The sequence below is a fragment of the Aphelocoma coerulescens genome, chromosome 4A (assembly GCF_041296385.1).
Source record: "Aphelocoma coerulescens isolate FSJ_1873_10779 chromosome 4A, UR_Acoe_1.0, whole genome shotgun sequence".
In the NCBI taxonomy this organism is placed as follows: Eukaryota; Metazoa; Chordata; class Aves; order Passeriformes; family Corvidae; genus Aphelocoma; species Aphelocoma coerulescens.
In genome coordinates, this window is record NC_091018.1 from 2541495 (window position 1) to 2556473 (window position 14979).

The following is a 14979-nucleotide window of genomic DNA, read 5'->3' on the forward strand; positions in this document are numbered from 1 at the left end:
TTTTGTGGATCTAGTTTATTAATAAGCATTGTAATTAACAAGACAACATGCTGTACAGAAACCTGAAATAGAACTACTGCAAATTTACTGGACTTTAAATGCTGCTGGACTGTAGCATATGATGTCCAGCTGCATTAACTTGTAGTGTGGTTAGGGCTGTTTCAATACACAGACATACACTGCTCACTCTCAGATCCTGTAGTATGCCATAGAGCAGGGAGATTTCCCAGAAATACAAACTCAAATATTTACAAGAAATCGTCAATCTCTTTCTTCACTAGGGATAACATAAGTTATACACAATTTTCCTATGTATACCAAATAAAATCTTTGCCTTCAACTTTACTTTGTGTCTGCACAAACCAATTCCTTCCCATTTATTTACCCAGCTAAATGAGGGTAGCAAGCTGCAGTGTGATCATTTAATTGCTCATCATTGATTAAGGGTCAGCATTAAACCTGCACAAGGAAAACATGAGAAATCAAATAAAACCAAGCCTAAATTTTCCAACTTTAAAGACTTTATCAGCTTGACTCAAACGACCTCGAGCTCCTCAACCATTACCAATGGAAACATTTAGGTGTCTGTCTTTGGCTCGACCATGCAGGAGGCAGGGGAGTAGTGGTGGTTTGGGCTGATGGAGTTCCCTGTGGATCACACCCTGGCCAGGACACAACAGAGCCAAGTTTCCCTTCTCTGACAAAAATCTCCAGCGGATCCAGGCGCACCAGGGTCAAGGATGCAAAGGGACCGCTCTGCTCCAGCAGAACAGAACTGTTCTGGGTTCAGCACCACAGAACCGAGGCTGTGTGGAGCTGCCTCGTGCTAACATTCATAAACCCTCAGGCCCTATTAGCACGGGCTCATTGCCATGGTAATTAGCTAAATGACCTGCATCTGGCCAGCTCCCGGCCCGGGGAGAGCAGGTGCTCTGCAGCCTCTGTCTGGCCAGGCAGACAGGCCTAATTATTCTTTAGAATTAAGTTACACTCCAGAATACAGCACAGCTCAGGAAAACAAAGAAACAGCATCTTTTACTTCAAACATTTTGACTCGATTCTTTCTTTTAATTGTTTTTTTTTTTTTTTTTTTTTTTTTGTTTTTTTTTTTTTTTTTTTTTTTTGTTTTTGGTGTTTTTTTTTTCATTTGTTTGTTTTCTATTTTAGCAGTGACTGCTTTACAATATGGAAATAATCCTTTTGCCAGTGCTACCCATAACTTTGATGCTCAGGAGTGCAACAAGCATGAGTTGGAGGGGGAAATAATCTAGACTAGACTGTGTGACACATCACTTTGAAGGCAAAGGTTTTCCTTAATTGTTACACCGTATGGAACAAATCTAATCATATAACTAGCATTTTACTGTATATTGTATATAGAATTGTTTTCTCCACAAATCCACACAAGTAAGATAAAATAAGTTAAATGACTAAAAAATAAAAAAAAAAAATTACACAAAAATATACAGTCTATGTACTAGATAAATTATTTATATATATGGCAAGATGTGTAACGAGTCTCTAGTAACATCATTCCTCTGGATACTGACATGCTACTCAGAAAAATGTCGCCTCAAAGGTGTATTTTTATATATTAGATATATAATATATAAAAATGAGGTAACAATTTATCTCCTGATACAATGTGTATTTACAATTAATTGTTCTGCATCTTGTTGACTGAATTTTAGAATATCAAACATATTTTCACGGATATAATGTTTAATATTTCTTATATCAGACTCATCTTTATAATGCATTTTGTTTAAGTATTTTTTTATTGTTGTTTGGTTTGGGTTTTGTTGGGTTTTTGTTTATTTGTTTTCAAGGGAAGGGGGGTGGGTAAGTGCTTCTCCACCTTAGGGGAAAAAAACTAAAGTAGCCCCTAAACATGTAAATAAAGCAAAGTTTGTTGGGGTTTTTTCCCCTATCAGTGAAAAAACCCCACCAATTCTGGATCCTTCACTTTTTCCTATAAAATATAAAAATCCTAATATTGTAGAAATTTATTCCTGGCCAGGAAATTTCAGCTACAATTTTCATCCCCAAAAGAACTGTTGCAGGCAAAATTAAAAAAAAAAAGGAGAGTTTTCCAATGGAGATGCCAATTCCTTAAACATTTGGTATAGCAGCACTCTGTAATAAAAACTAAAACCTCTGCTTACAATAGGAAGGCATTACTGTCAGCATTATTCTAAATTTGCACAATTAGGATGTTTGGTAAATCTGTGTAAACTACAGATAAGCTTAGTTTTTGCATATCCCCGAAAAGAACTGCCCAATTCCCTCCTCGTGATGCCTCCAAAGCAAACAACAAAGGGCTTTGTATACATTAGGTATGAATTAATTTGTCAACTTTTTAATTGTCCTGGAATTGGAAATGAGATGTCTCAGCTATTGTGTGTCAGTACCCAAAGGATTATAATTTTTTTCCAGGATTTACATGCAACTGGAAGCCAATGTGCCACATCTTTTCTAAACGTTATTGAAAACTACTTAAAAAAAAAAAAAAGAAAGCAAAAGAAGTACATCATTAGATAATCTGATGTCCATTAATCAAACCCTATCAGTAGGTTAAAAGTGAAGTTTGTTTTTTTTTTTTTTTTATTTTGCACATAAAATCTAAATGTGGTTGGAATAGATTTACAGTGGGGACAGCAATATATAAAGCTACTTATACCTGCTGGGCACATAAGAGAAGCTCTTTTAGCATTCATTGGAAACCCTCAACAACTTGAACTTCTGTAAATTTTACAAGCAGCTAATATTACAGCATTTTTACACACAGTTTTGTTTATAAATTACAGATTTAAGTTACATTATGAAGCCTACATAGAGTTCTACCCATAGGAAATATTCACACACTGTTTTTCCCTCCATACAACTTCGATTGTCTCACTTAATGTAGCAATAAAACAAAAAAGGTTTGCATTTTCTTAAAGGAAAAAAATTCTTGGCATGTACATACTGCAAATGATGAAATGGCTAAAGACCAACAAAGTATGAGAAGGAAATACTAGAAGGAAAATACATTTTTTTCATCTAAGAAAGGAATCTCCTTTCCATCCACTGTGGAATTTACCAAGAGAATATATTCTCCAGCACACAGAACACTGAAAAAAATCCTTCCTCTTTAAAGAGAATCACCTTGAGACTTTCTCAAATAATATGATTAATTTGTGTTTATATTTATCCAACTTCCATTACCTAGATCCTTCTTTCTTTGCTGAGCACTATCAGTCACTCTCTAACAACTAATCCACAATGACAAGTACTTCTTAATCTCACAGGTTTGTGATGAAGTAACTAATATTATAGTTAAACTTTTACTGAATACTTACAAGAGGTGAATATAGCTGTAAAAAAAGCCGTACACATCACTATAATATTCTTTAAAACACCGGTAGCTTGCAGCCACGACATCACATCAGCCAAAAAAACTACCCCACTTCCTACTGTTTTCAGCAGTGCCCATATAATTTTCAACTAACAGGAACAGTAGCCAAAGCAAGCTCTGCAAGATGAAAAAAAAAAAAAAAAAAAAAAAAGAGAAATAGACTTATGGCTTGAAAAACATAATAAGTAGAATATTGTTCCTTCAATTATTATAGAAAGGAAAATCTTGGAAATTAAAAAAATGGAGTTGTTTATTATTTTTTTCCAGTTTTGATCTTGCATATCCTCTTATTGTCGTGTTGTTTATTTCACACAGAAGAGCCTAGTTGAGATCTTTCTATTTCATCTACTGCATTCTTTCAGAGAATAAATACCTATACATTGAGCCAATAAAAATTAAAATAAAAATCAGTTGTCACATACACTTTCCTTCTTAATTATATAAAAGATAAATTTTGGTGGGAAGATATACCATCCTTCTAAAGAATTAGATTTTAGGATCTTATTAATTCTATTATGTCAAGTAATCAAATGAGAAATTGTTCACTTGATCTCTAATGCTAAGCAAATGGAAGATGAAATCTATGAATATGCTATAAATTATAACAACAAAGAAAAATTTGAGTAAGCTATTTTTAGACTGCAATATTCCCCAAACCGTACTAAGGAATTGCCTTCGAAGGGAGGAAGAACTGCTGGCAGATACTTGCACTACATGGCCCATGTAAGGAAATGAACAGAATTTTGTTTTTCTTCTGATTGTTTCTGGGTTGTGGGTTCTCTTCCCCATTTTCTGGATTTTACCAAGAACTATGGTAAACGCCTTTCAACCAGGTACTAAGGATTTAGATTTTCTGTTTCAGATTTAGGATTCTATATACACAAATATTCACAAGCCTAACAAGTTTGTACGCGCCCGAGGAGCGGCGTTAGGCCGTGACTATACACAGTCACTCTTAAAGCCTGGAATTGGGGATTCGTCAGCTACTCATCTACAGCTGGTGCTCGTGTATAAAGGTGGTGTTGCTCCCAGCCCCCGGTGCCTGGTGGGACGCAGCGAAGTTTGCCAGAGGAATGACCTTGACGGGATCCTCGCTGGCGCAATGTCTTTCGCAGGTGTTGTAGAACTGGGGCCTGGGCCCCCCCTGGCCTTTGTCACTGTCATCCTTTGGCAGGGGCCTCCCAAGAGTGTGCCGTCCCTCAGGCCTGGCTCCTCGGCCCCAGCCTTGCTGGAAGCCAAACGATGGCAAAGAGGTGTTGGGCTGCTGGAACTGCGTCAGAGCCGGCGGCATCCAGCAGTTGTCGGAGTGGCCGAGGATCAGACACTCCTGCGTGCAGTTTTCAGAGGCTTCGGCCAGAGCTTTCTGCAGATTCACTTCGATAGCTGGGGGATGGAAAAAGACAAGACATTTGTCAGAGTTTTGAGGACAGATGCACAGAGGGAATCAAGGTCAACAAAGCAATAGCCACTCTAGAGTGATGGCCACAGTTTGGGAAGAAAAGACTTCCAGGTTTAGAGCTTCAGTGAAGGTTCAGATGTTGGGGCCCACAGTGTTGTCACAGTTCACCTTTAAGGAACTGTTGATACCACCATTTCAGCTCTGTAACAAGCCCTGCTACATGCCATTTCCTAGAATCATGCAATGGCTGAGGTTGGAAAACACTTCTACGATCAGTGAGTCAAACCATTAACCCAGCACCGCCTCGTTCACCGCTAAACGACATCCCCAAGTCCCACATCCACCCGCCTTTCAAACTCTTCCAGAGATGGTGAATCCACCACCTCCCTGAGCAGCCTGTTCCAATGCTTGATGACCCCTTCAGAAAAGTAATTTTTTTTTCCTAATGTCCAGTCTAGTCCTCCTCTGGCATAACTTGACCATGTCCTCTGGACCAGTCACTTACCTAAAATAACATTTTCACTTTTGGAAACTGTTATTGCTGTAATACAGCTAAAAACTTCATAATAATTTAATGCCATTGCTCTAGATATTTGCATAGAACTACTTGAAAAAAAAAAACCAACAAATTCTTATTTTCTTAATGTTCTCTTAAAACTGGATTTTTTAATTGTTTTGCTTTTCTTAAGGCAAAAAACCCTAAATTGGGCACTAGCCAGAGATGGTCCATTGGCTTCAAAGATGCACTCAAGAGCTATAAGAATGAAAGAGCATAACAGGTATTTTAAAGATAATTGATTTCTCCATGCATTCAATACTGGAAACCTTGAAAAATCAAAGGGTAGTAGCAAAAGAAGATGTAACCTCTACAGTTTGCTAGTAATTGAACCAGATTGCTTCAGTAGATGCAAGGTTTGTGCCCTTGAAAAAAGATTATAGAAAGTTTAATTTGTTCAAAGGCAAAGTAAATTACTAAATCTGAAAGATGTTAATTTTTAATACATAAATATTCTTGATCTGTTTCATTTAAATTATGGCTTTACCATGGTAGGTAAATTAAAAACTAATGGAATTAAATTTCTACAAATGATTCCTTGAAATAGTTTTAATATTACAAGTGTTAATTTTATATTCTCTTCCTGTGTACATGGTTAAATACATCAGAAAAGTAGAAGAATATGTGATTGGATATTTTGTGTTTTCTTCACAAAACTTCCCAATGAAAGATACATACGTGTTTTTAATATCTGTCTTAATGAAAATAGCAGTTAAAATTGGATTCTGGCTCATAAGCACTGGAGAAGGAATGCCACTAAAATTACTTATAGCAATGAGAGTGCCAAGTAGAGCCTCCCACCCTCTGAGCTTTATGTTTAAACAGATGCTGCATTTCTATTTTAACAAATACTTTGCATGTTGAAATCTGTGTAAAGCTGCACAGCACAAATGCTTACTTCCATGTTACATCTCAATACAAAGCAATTAAGTTTTTCCTTCAGGCACTGAAATACATAATGTTGCTGTCCAAAACAGGATACATTTTTTTTTTGAAATCTACCATGTTTAAGAAGACAACTGGCTGCTTGTTACATCATGAATGCTCTATTCTTGATTATTTCTCCTTGAGAATACTGTGCATGTCAGTTAGAGCAGTGATTGTTTATAAAAGTTATTTTTGCGTATTACTGCCATTTCAACATGCCCTCAGTCATTTTGCCTGAGTATTTTTCAGTTTAATCCTGACAAAGCTTTGGCACCTTGCTGTTGAAATACTAATCCAGTTTTGATGGGCAGTAGGAGACATAAATATGGAACTAATTCAGTTGAGGCAATAGTTACTGCAAAAAAAAAGAAGTTTCTTTCTACCAGTAGATTAGTCTAATCTTTCTGTGTCCTACTGTCTGCTATCAGAGACATAAATTTAAGTATATACAAGTCTTTGAAGCTCTTTAATTATCCAGGTTTGCTTCTATTTTGATGAAGGCAATTCACTGAAATCAGGTACAACCTTGACAGAGTATTGAGTTATCCCCATTTTATAGAGAACTGATCTTTTTCACATTAATTAAAAAAAACCCTTAAAATGCTGTTAATTCAGTCAAACTGTAAACCACACAATTATTTATTTGGAAATAATACTTATTTGTTTTGAGCTCTTCACAGCAAGCGGTTACAACACTTCTATGTACCATTTCTCTCAAACTACAGTAAGAGAGTACACAAAGCTAAAACCTCAAAAGGAAGCATTGGACAATAAAAAAATAACATTTAGCATTGGCCAAGGCAACTGTGGAAGAGAAAAGGTCACATATAAAACAGTCTCCACACCATTTTAAAGACCAGGACAGTAATTTTGTGCCATGTGTTGCCAGACTACCAGGAGACTTGGAATATGTTACCATGTTGAGAATAAGAGTATTGTTAAAATTTCAGTCTTTCTTATTCTGTTAATAAAGAGATATTTTAATCTGAGTTTTAGTTTTATTAAAAAAAAAAAACCAAAAAACAAAAACAAAAAACCCCAAAGAAACACCACAAAACAAAAGAAAAAAAAAAAAAAACAACCAAGAATGAAAACTCCAAAGCTTTAGAACTATCCTGGACACAATCATAAGATATGACTACAAATTATTTTGGTGTTAAGTTGGGATTTTTTTTAAAAAAAAATCTGCCAATGCAGGACTATTTAGAAGAAGCATCTTTTGTAGAAATCATAAGCTTTCAATCTTTTTAAAATATTGTTGTCAGAGTATGCTTTTCATCAGTGCTTATGGTTAATACCATGTAAAAGATATGGTTTTCCTTTGAAAAAACCCTTTTCTAAGTCAAACAAACAAACAACTTTCCCCACCCCTAAAACAATGACTCTTGGAAAATAATTCAAACTAGAACAGGCTGTAGGAAACTTTCTGCATGAATATTCACTGAGCATTATCTCTTTTTTATCTGCTCTTCCAGGCCATGAAATATATCTCCTTTTTGTCAGTCTAACTCATTCTCTATTTTCCTAACATATCATTCCAGCCACACTTGTGGGAGAGTGTGAAGTTCAGTGTTCAAGTGGTTGTTTATCAGAGGCTCTGCAAGTTGACCACAGCACCTTCTGGCTGCTACTCTTTAAGCTTCCTTCCCTTTTGTTTCTTTTCAAGTCACTCTAAATGTGGGTGACAATCAAATTTTCTGAGCCTTTCTCTCTCGTTCCAAAGTAGTAATGCAGGTGATTATTCTGCATAGTCTGAGAAGTAATCAGGGGTAGGAAACACCTCTGACACCTGCCTCCACCAATCAAGGAAAAGAAAGTTCTGGTTGTCTCTGGATAGAAGAAATGATGGTTCTAACAAGTGAAATTCAGTGTCTAGTACCATCTTCTCACATAAGACATGACAGGTTTATAAATGGAAATAAGAGTGCATATTCCCCACATATGATGAATAAACAGTACATTCCATTGAACTCTTAGCAGTCTATCTAACTTCTTACTTCACTCAGTTATAAACCTCAATTTTAGATATTTTTTTCCACACTACATGAAGGCTCTTCAAACATGACATACAAATAATATGAAAGAGAATTTTTAATTCCTTTAATAGATCACACTCACACACGCACATGTGAGTTTACCACTTTGATTTGAACTCCAGGTTGCATTAGAAATGAAATTGCTTTTTTTTTAAAATGTCTGCAGAACTAAGAACATTTTTAAAGAAAGTGTCTGGCAGCTCTTAATAAATGTTTAGATCAGAACTGTCAAATATAACTAAAAGCACAATAGTTAAAAGATTTTCTTCATTGTTCCACAGTCTTATAATTTATAGGTCAAAGCAGTTTTCAAGTAAAAATATTTACCTTCAAGAAAACGTGGAATTCCAGCCTTGCCAGAGAGCTTTCCTTCAATCAAAACAACTACAAAAAATACTTTTTCCCCCTTGTTTGTTTTGACCAGAGACTTCCTATGGTAATAAAGTCGGTGTGGGATTTTAGAGATAGTAAATAAAAATGTTGGTTATCCACTTAGCTTTTTGGAGATGAAAACTGAAGAGCTCTACAATGCTACTCAGTCTACAGCACATGTAGCACAGTACTTTGGCATTTCCAGCCTAATATCATGTTCCAGTTTTAAGACTGTTTCTCAGAAAATTTGCAAAGGGAAACAGGCTGTTGGCATGAGTATGTTATCAGCAGTCTCAGAAATGTTGAAAAGTAAGAATTATGGAATAATTTTGGTTGGAAAAAACTTATTAAGATCATTGAAGCATATCCCTGGTGTACAGACAACACACTTTATTTTCTACCCCTCCCCTCCAGCCTCAAAAGAGAGATGTACTACTGAAAGAACATCAAGAGGGCTGGTTCTTTCCTTACTCTGCCATAAAAGTCATCACTTGCGCCATGGAATACAGAGATTAGGCTGGAAAGGACTTTTGGTCTAACCTTCTGCTCATATCTGGAGATCTTGGTTGAAGAAGAGAATAGCTTTTCCAAAAGGCAAAGCTTTCAGAATTTTACATATCCCTTAAAAGAAAAAACCCAAATTCCTGTGTTGAAAGGAAGATGTGCTTCTCTAGGGGTTGGACAATCAAGAACAGGAGATCCTGGAGAAGCCTTAAAACATCTCTACCATTATCCAAATGTGTAGCAATGATCAAAAGACATTTGTAAATGTATTCATTAGCAAAGTACTCAGATTTATTAGAAGTTCAAAAACCACCCGACTGCAACTATATCAATGCAAGTTTAGGGGCTTAGAAATTGTGCAAAGAAAATTTCCAAACCAATTAAAAAAAGTAAGAAAAAACCTTAAACTACAGAATATAGAGTGCTTGAATTTTAAAGCCATGTAGCTGAAGACTTAATGAAAAGCCAGTTTTGAATTTGACACATTTTGGATGCAAACCATCCAGTGTTACATTTAGAGCACTCTTGTTTCATAATAAAGCAAGCAACAATTAGCAAGCAATTAAGCAAATTGCCCATAATTATGCCATTGCTGAGCTATTTTTCATATTTTCACAACACAGCACATATATGAATACATGGCTTGCAGTGCCAACACTGTTCTGTCAGCATCCAGAAGTGCCTCTCGTTTACTGAAGCGTTTCATTTTAAGCAGCTCCCAGCGCACCTCCAGCACTCTCTGCTCAGCAGGAACCCACCAGAGTGATGGAGATGACAACCCCACACTCCTCATCTCAGCCAACAGCTCCTAAGGAATGGGTCATGCCCACCCCACCACGTTTTGCCCATGTGTATTTACTAAATGTGGTACTAAATCTAAGCAGGAATTCAAGCATAATGTGAGGAAATTATCGCCCGGAATTACCCTGGTGACCAAAAGTGGCCACTTGAGTAACATCATTTAGAGGTCTCCACCATATGAGGAGAACAGAAATGACATTAACAATAAAAAAGGGAGGGAGGAATAGTAGTTAGTGTAAACTGGGTTACTTTAATAAGGTCAGGAGGAAGAAGCTTGAATGTGGAAACCCTAAATGAGTGCCGCTATAATATACTCTAGCTTTTTGGTTTAATAATAAAATGCCTTTGGGAGGAGTTTCCTATGAATATTTTATTTCCTGTATACATCTCAATAAATTAAAAACCTAAAAGAGTTACTTAAATTCTAGCCTTGGAACCTTTTTATTCAAAGCACAAGTAGGACACCCCACTTTCTTTAATTTTCAGCTGTGTGTACAGAGCTTGCTTTGCTTGTGAGAAATCAGAGGAAGATTGATCCTCCAGATGTTCTGACTGAGGAATCAACATGCATGAGGGAAATCACATTTTCCTGTGCTACCTAGGCTTGCCAGATTGCGCTGGGTAGCTTGCAAGAATCAGCTCTGCTCCCATTCCAGGGAACACAGTTTACATCCTAACGGCCATGGTTTTAATTTGAGTTTAATCAAAAAAATACTTCTCATAAAATCCAAATGATAGGATGAGGTATGAGGATTTTGCACCTGGATTCAACAAGTCAAGCAAACATTATCAAAGATGTCCAAGGAAAGCTGAGGAGGTCTCCATTTCCTGGGAGACAGGAAACAGAGGAAGTGTCAGGGCAAGAGTCAGCCTAGGGCAATTCCTGTCTCATTAACCACACTTGTGAAGTAAATCTTTCCCTCGCAAACAATAGCCATACAAACAAAGCACATTAATCTTTCATTTGGTTATCTCATTGTTTTTCTGACTAGAACTTCAATCTTGTATTAATCATAACCAAGAAATGGTCTAAAGGCAATGCTCCTGTAAAAAGTTCAGCTCCAATAATTACTGTTTTACACAGGAAGAGATTTCACATGAAAAGAAAAAAACAACAAAACCAAGCCCCCAAACCTCCTGCAAACTTCTTTTTCAGCCTAATGAACATGGGTGTGTGACAGAGCTGTAGGACAGTACCTGGCACTGACCCTCATTGCTCTAACAGTTCAATTGAATTCCTCTTTTATGTCCATGTTTTGCTGCTTTTTATGGCAAAAGAAAAATATGGTCATTTGCAAAGGCTGCATGTTTCTTGGCCTATAAAGTGTATATTGAGTTATCAATGAGAATTTTAACTATAACTAGTAAAGTATAATGACCATCTAAAATAGATAACCTAAAATCTAATATATTGATTACAATACTGGCTAATACAATGTGCTTTATTTAATATTTCATTAACTGCTTCCCATTTGTACTGAACCTTCTTAATTATTAATGCACAGTTCATTATTTAACATGGAATATAAATTCAAATTCAAATCAATTAAACAAGGTGAAACTACATAGTGAGAAATGGTTTATCCTCCAGCAACAACCTTCGACCTGGAAACATAGTAAAGAGTGAAATTAGCATTTTCCCCCCATTCCTGCAAAGACTATGCATTTTAGGTGATCTATATTAAGCTCTGCTACTGCTGTAAAATTTCTGTAATAAACACAACATCCTACAAAAATATACTGAATATAAAAGGTTTTCAGCTGTCACTTTTCAGAGGAAACATTTATACAGAATATAACACATACCAAGTTTTTCAGATTTAAGGTTCAAATAAAATTGTGTGTGTCCATCAAGGAAAGGCAGCTTTTACTAAAAATCACTAAATATCCCAAAAGAGTGAAGATTCATAAAGAGAACTAAGAATCACTACACAATCTCCATAAAGTCACTTTGGTGTAGAAACAGCAGAAAATACATTTCCTAAGCTTAGACTGTGTCATCAAAAAATCATATATTGTGGCTCGAGAACAAAGATCTGGGCTCGGAGATAGGATGAACGTCAGAAAGATAAGAAGGGAAGAGAATTTCTGGGTAGAACAGGGTCGGTAGCACTAACTCTTGATAACAGACCTGCAGGAAAACATTAATATTCCTTTATCCTGCTCTAATACAGACTCCAACACTGGTGACAAGGAGGAGATGAGGTGAGCCCCCCTCAGCAGAGGTCAGGGGCTGAGTGAGGAGGATGGGGACGAGCAGAAGTGCCTGCTCAGTCCTGTTCACACAGCGGCTCCTTCAAGGGCTGGTGGGGGAAAAAGGCCTCAAACGTCTGTGTTTACACCCTTTATGCACTTCAGTCTCTTGGTATATCTCCATGCCAAATGGTGCTCTGCCTTCCTTTTTATTGGCTTTACAGTAAAAAAATAAACAAAAGTTTGATGGAAAGTAGAATACTAAAAAATCTTTTAAATGAAGTAATTGAACAACTGCGGGCAATTGGTCACGGTTCAGACACTTTAATGAAACATTAATTTTCAAAAGGGAGTCATAAAACCCCCAAATGCTCAGTGAGCTAGTAAACATATATCTCCTGTGATAACTTAAAAGATAGTCAATAAAAGTTGTTTTGAATTGTGTTCTCATCAGATATACACAAACAGAAATTTAAAGTCAAAGACCACTAGAGCAGCAACCAAAACAAACCTGCAACAGTCTAAAAATATTCTGTCTATGTGGTGACTCCAACTGCATTTCAAGAAAAAGAAACAATCACATTTCTTTATTAGAATATTAACAAAAAAATTTGCTTTTACTATGAATACCTTGACTATTTATTTTCAAATACTTCTAAACACTTTTACAATAATCACCTATGCTGATATCTATGTAACACTATGTATCAGCTTTTTTGAGTGCTGATAGCTGTTACATTTTATTGGACCATCAACAATATTAATTAATTCCAGTTGAATATATAAATAAAGCTTGCAGAAGATTTTTTGACAAAACAATTTTCCCATCAAATATGTTTGAAAATTCAAATGCTTTGTGACAGTGATGATTCACATTACATTTAGGAGTGTGAAATGTGGTGGTTCCCATTTTCTCTATTCAATTCATTTTCACTCATTTTTTTAAAATATGAGGATCCTTAATATTTCAACATTATGAAGCAATGACATTATTGAATGGAAATGTTCTCACTTCTCCAAAGCTGTCCCTCAGATTTTACATTTCACAATAAATATCAGTTCAGGTTATGATTCTGGGAAACTGCACTGTTTACATTTCATGGCATCTGCAACACGGCCTAACACCGTCCATCCACAGCTCTTCTCCATTTCTAAATTCCCTGCAACTACTACAGAAGAACAAACCTTGTGCTCCTCCTAAATACTTGAAAATCCATAATTATGAGTAATTAGGATAAATATTTCAGGGTAAGAGGCCATGGTTTTTAATTCCCTTAAAGTGCCCAGCAGCATGCTGGCTCTGTTGTGATTTTTAGATCCCATAAAACCAACCAACAACCTTGATGAAGGACAGGCTGGAGCAGTAAAACTTCAGCGTTCCACCTCTCCACAGGACAGCAGGATTGCCCTCCTGCTCCCCTCATCCTCCCCAAGAGGACACTCTCCTCCATACGGCTGCAGCTCAGGAGGGTTTTTCTCTTGGAAAACCCTCTCAACCACAGCCTCCTTGATGACTACACAACAGCTTCCATCCAATTTTTCACAGCAGTTTTCTGTCAAGACCACTTTGTCAATCTGCCACCGACTACCCTCAGTGGAACCACGTAGCTACTCATCCCTTTGACAAAGGCTCCAAGAAGTGTGAATACACGGAGAGGGCCATGTTTGATTAACAACCTTGTGATTGCTGTAAAAATGAAATTTGAAAGGTAATAATTACATTTGTAATTACTTAGGTCTAAATCTCTTATGTTTCCTACTCCCTGTATTTCTGGGCAGCTGGAGCAATGACTCATTAATAATAATAAAGTCATTTAACCCTGCAGGCACATTACAAGGAGAAAGATGTCATTTGTCACCAACGCAAATAGAACAATCACTGAAGGATACAGCAAGACCACTATTTCATATTTATTGCAAATGATAGAAGGGACATTTTGCACTCATTCCCACCATGACATCCCAATCTGCTTTTTAATTATCAGCAAACATAAGGGGACAGCATACAACATATGAGGGCCTACTAATAATGCATTGTCCTGCGGTGACATTTCCATAATCACTTTAAATCTACCCTATACATATGTACCAGTTAAAGCTTTCAGCTCTTGAAATCATACCCCCTAGTAGGGAATGAATTATCCTTTGCAGATTGAGCACACAAAAGCAGCTCTTTCGCTGAGTTTGAGGGTCTGATAGCTAGCATGTGCCTTGCTATTACTTTAAGTGATAAGGTTTGGCATTCTGTTGCACTTATGGTTGAACACAGTATGACTTAAAAATAAGTGCAATTGTATTTTTAGACCAGGAACTTTGCAGCTGTAAATCTCACTGGCAATAGTTTAGACAGGGATTTCTGCAAGTCACTTAATTTTCCAGTGCTTTTCAGTGTTTTTCTGTACTTTGCTTCCTCAAGAACCCTGCAAGAAGAACTCTGTATTAGATGACACAAATATCCTTTTTCATAGGGAACTCAAGTAAGTTGTTCAGAATTTACTGGATTTTTAAAAAGAATTATTGATAATACTCCATCTATGAAATAAACTTTTGAAGAAAAGACTATTTTTTCCCTATATTATTCTATTCAGAGACATGAAACCTTGAGGAAAATTTATGCTGAGAAATTTCTACTATGGTATTAATATGAAAGCAAATGAAAGGAAGTTTCATGTAAATAATCTGAGTTTCAAGTCCATCAATCTAGAACTTCAATTTCTTCCTTGCTTTGCTTATTCATCAGCACTTATCTAACCGTCAGGCATGTAGGAAGACCAGAGAAAAAATTTAACAATAT

General features: G+C 36.4%; 1 protein-coding gene across 2 annotated transcripts in view; it reads right to left on the reverse strand.

Moving 5' to 3' along the window:
• Nucleotides 1-1289: 1289 nt before the first annotated feature.
• PCDH11X (protocadherin 11 X-linked) overlaps nucleotides 1290-14979 on the reverse strand; it is a 436859-nt gene continuing 423169 nt past the window's right edge. For both annotated transcript variants that reach the window (XM_069015029.1, XM_069015028.1), the window contains one exon: nucleotides 1290-4780. In XM_069015029.1, coding sequence (XP_068871130.1) covers nucleotides 4389-4780 — 392 coding nt within the window. In that variant the 3' untranslated portion in view covers nucleotides 1290-4388. The remainder of the gene's footprint in view (nucleotides 4781-14979) is intronic.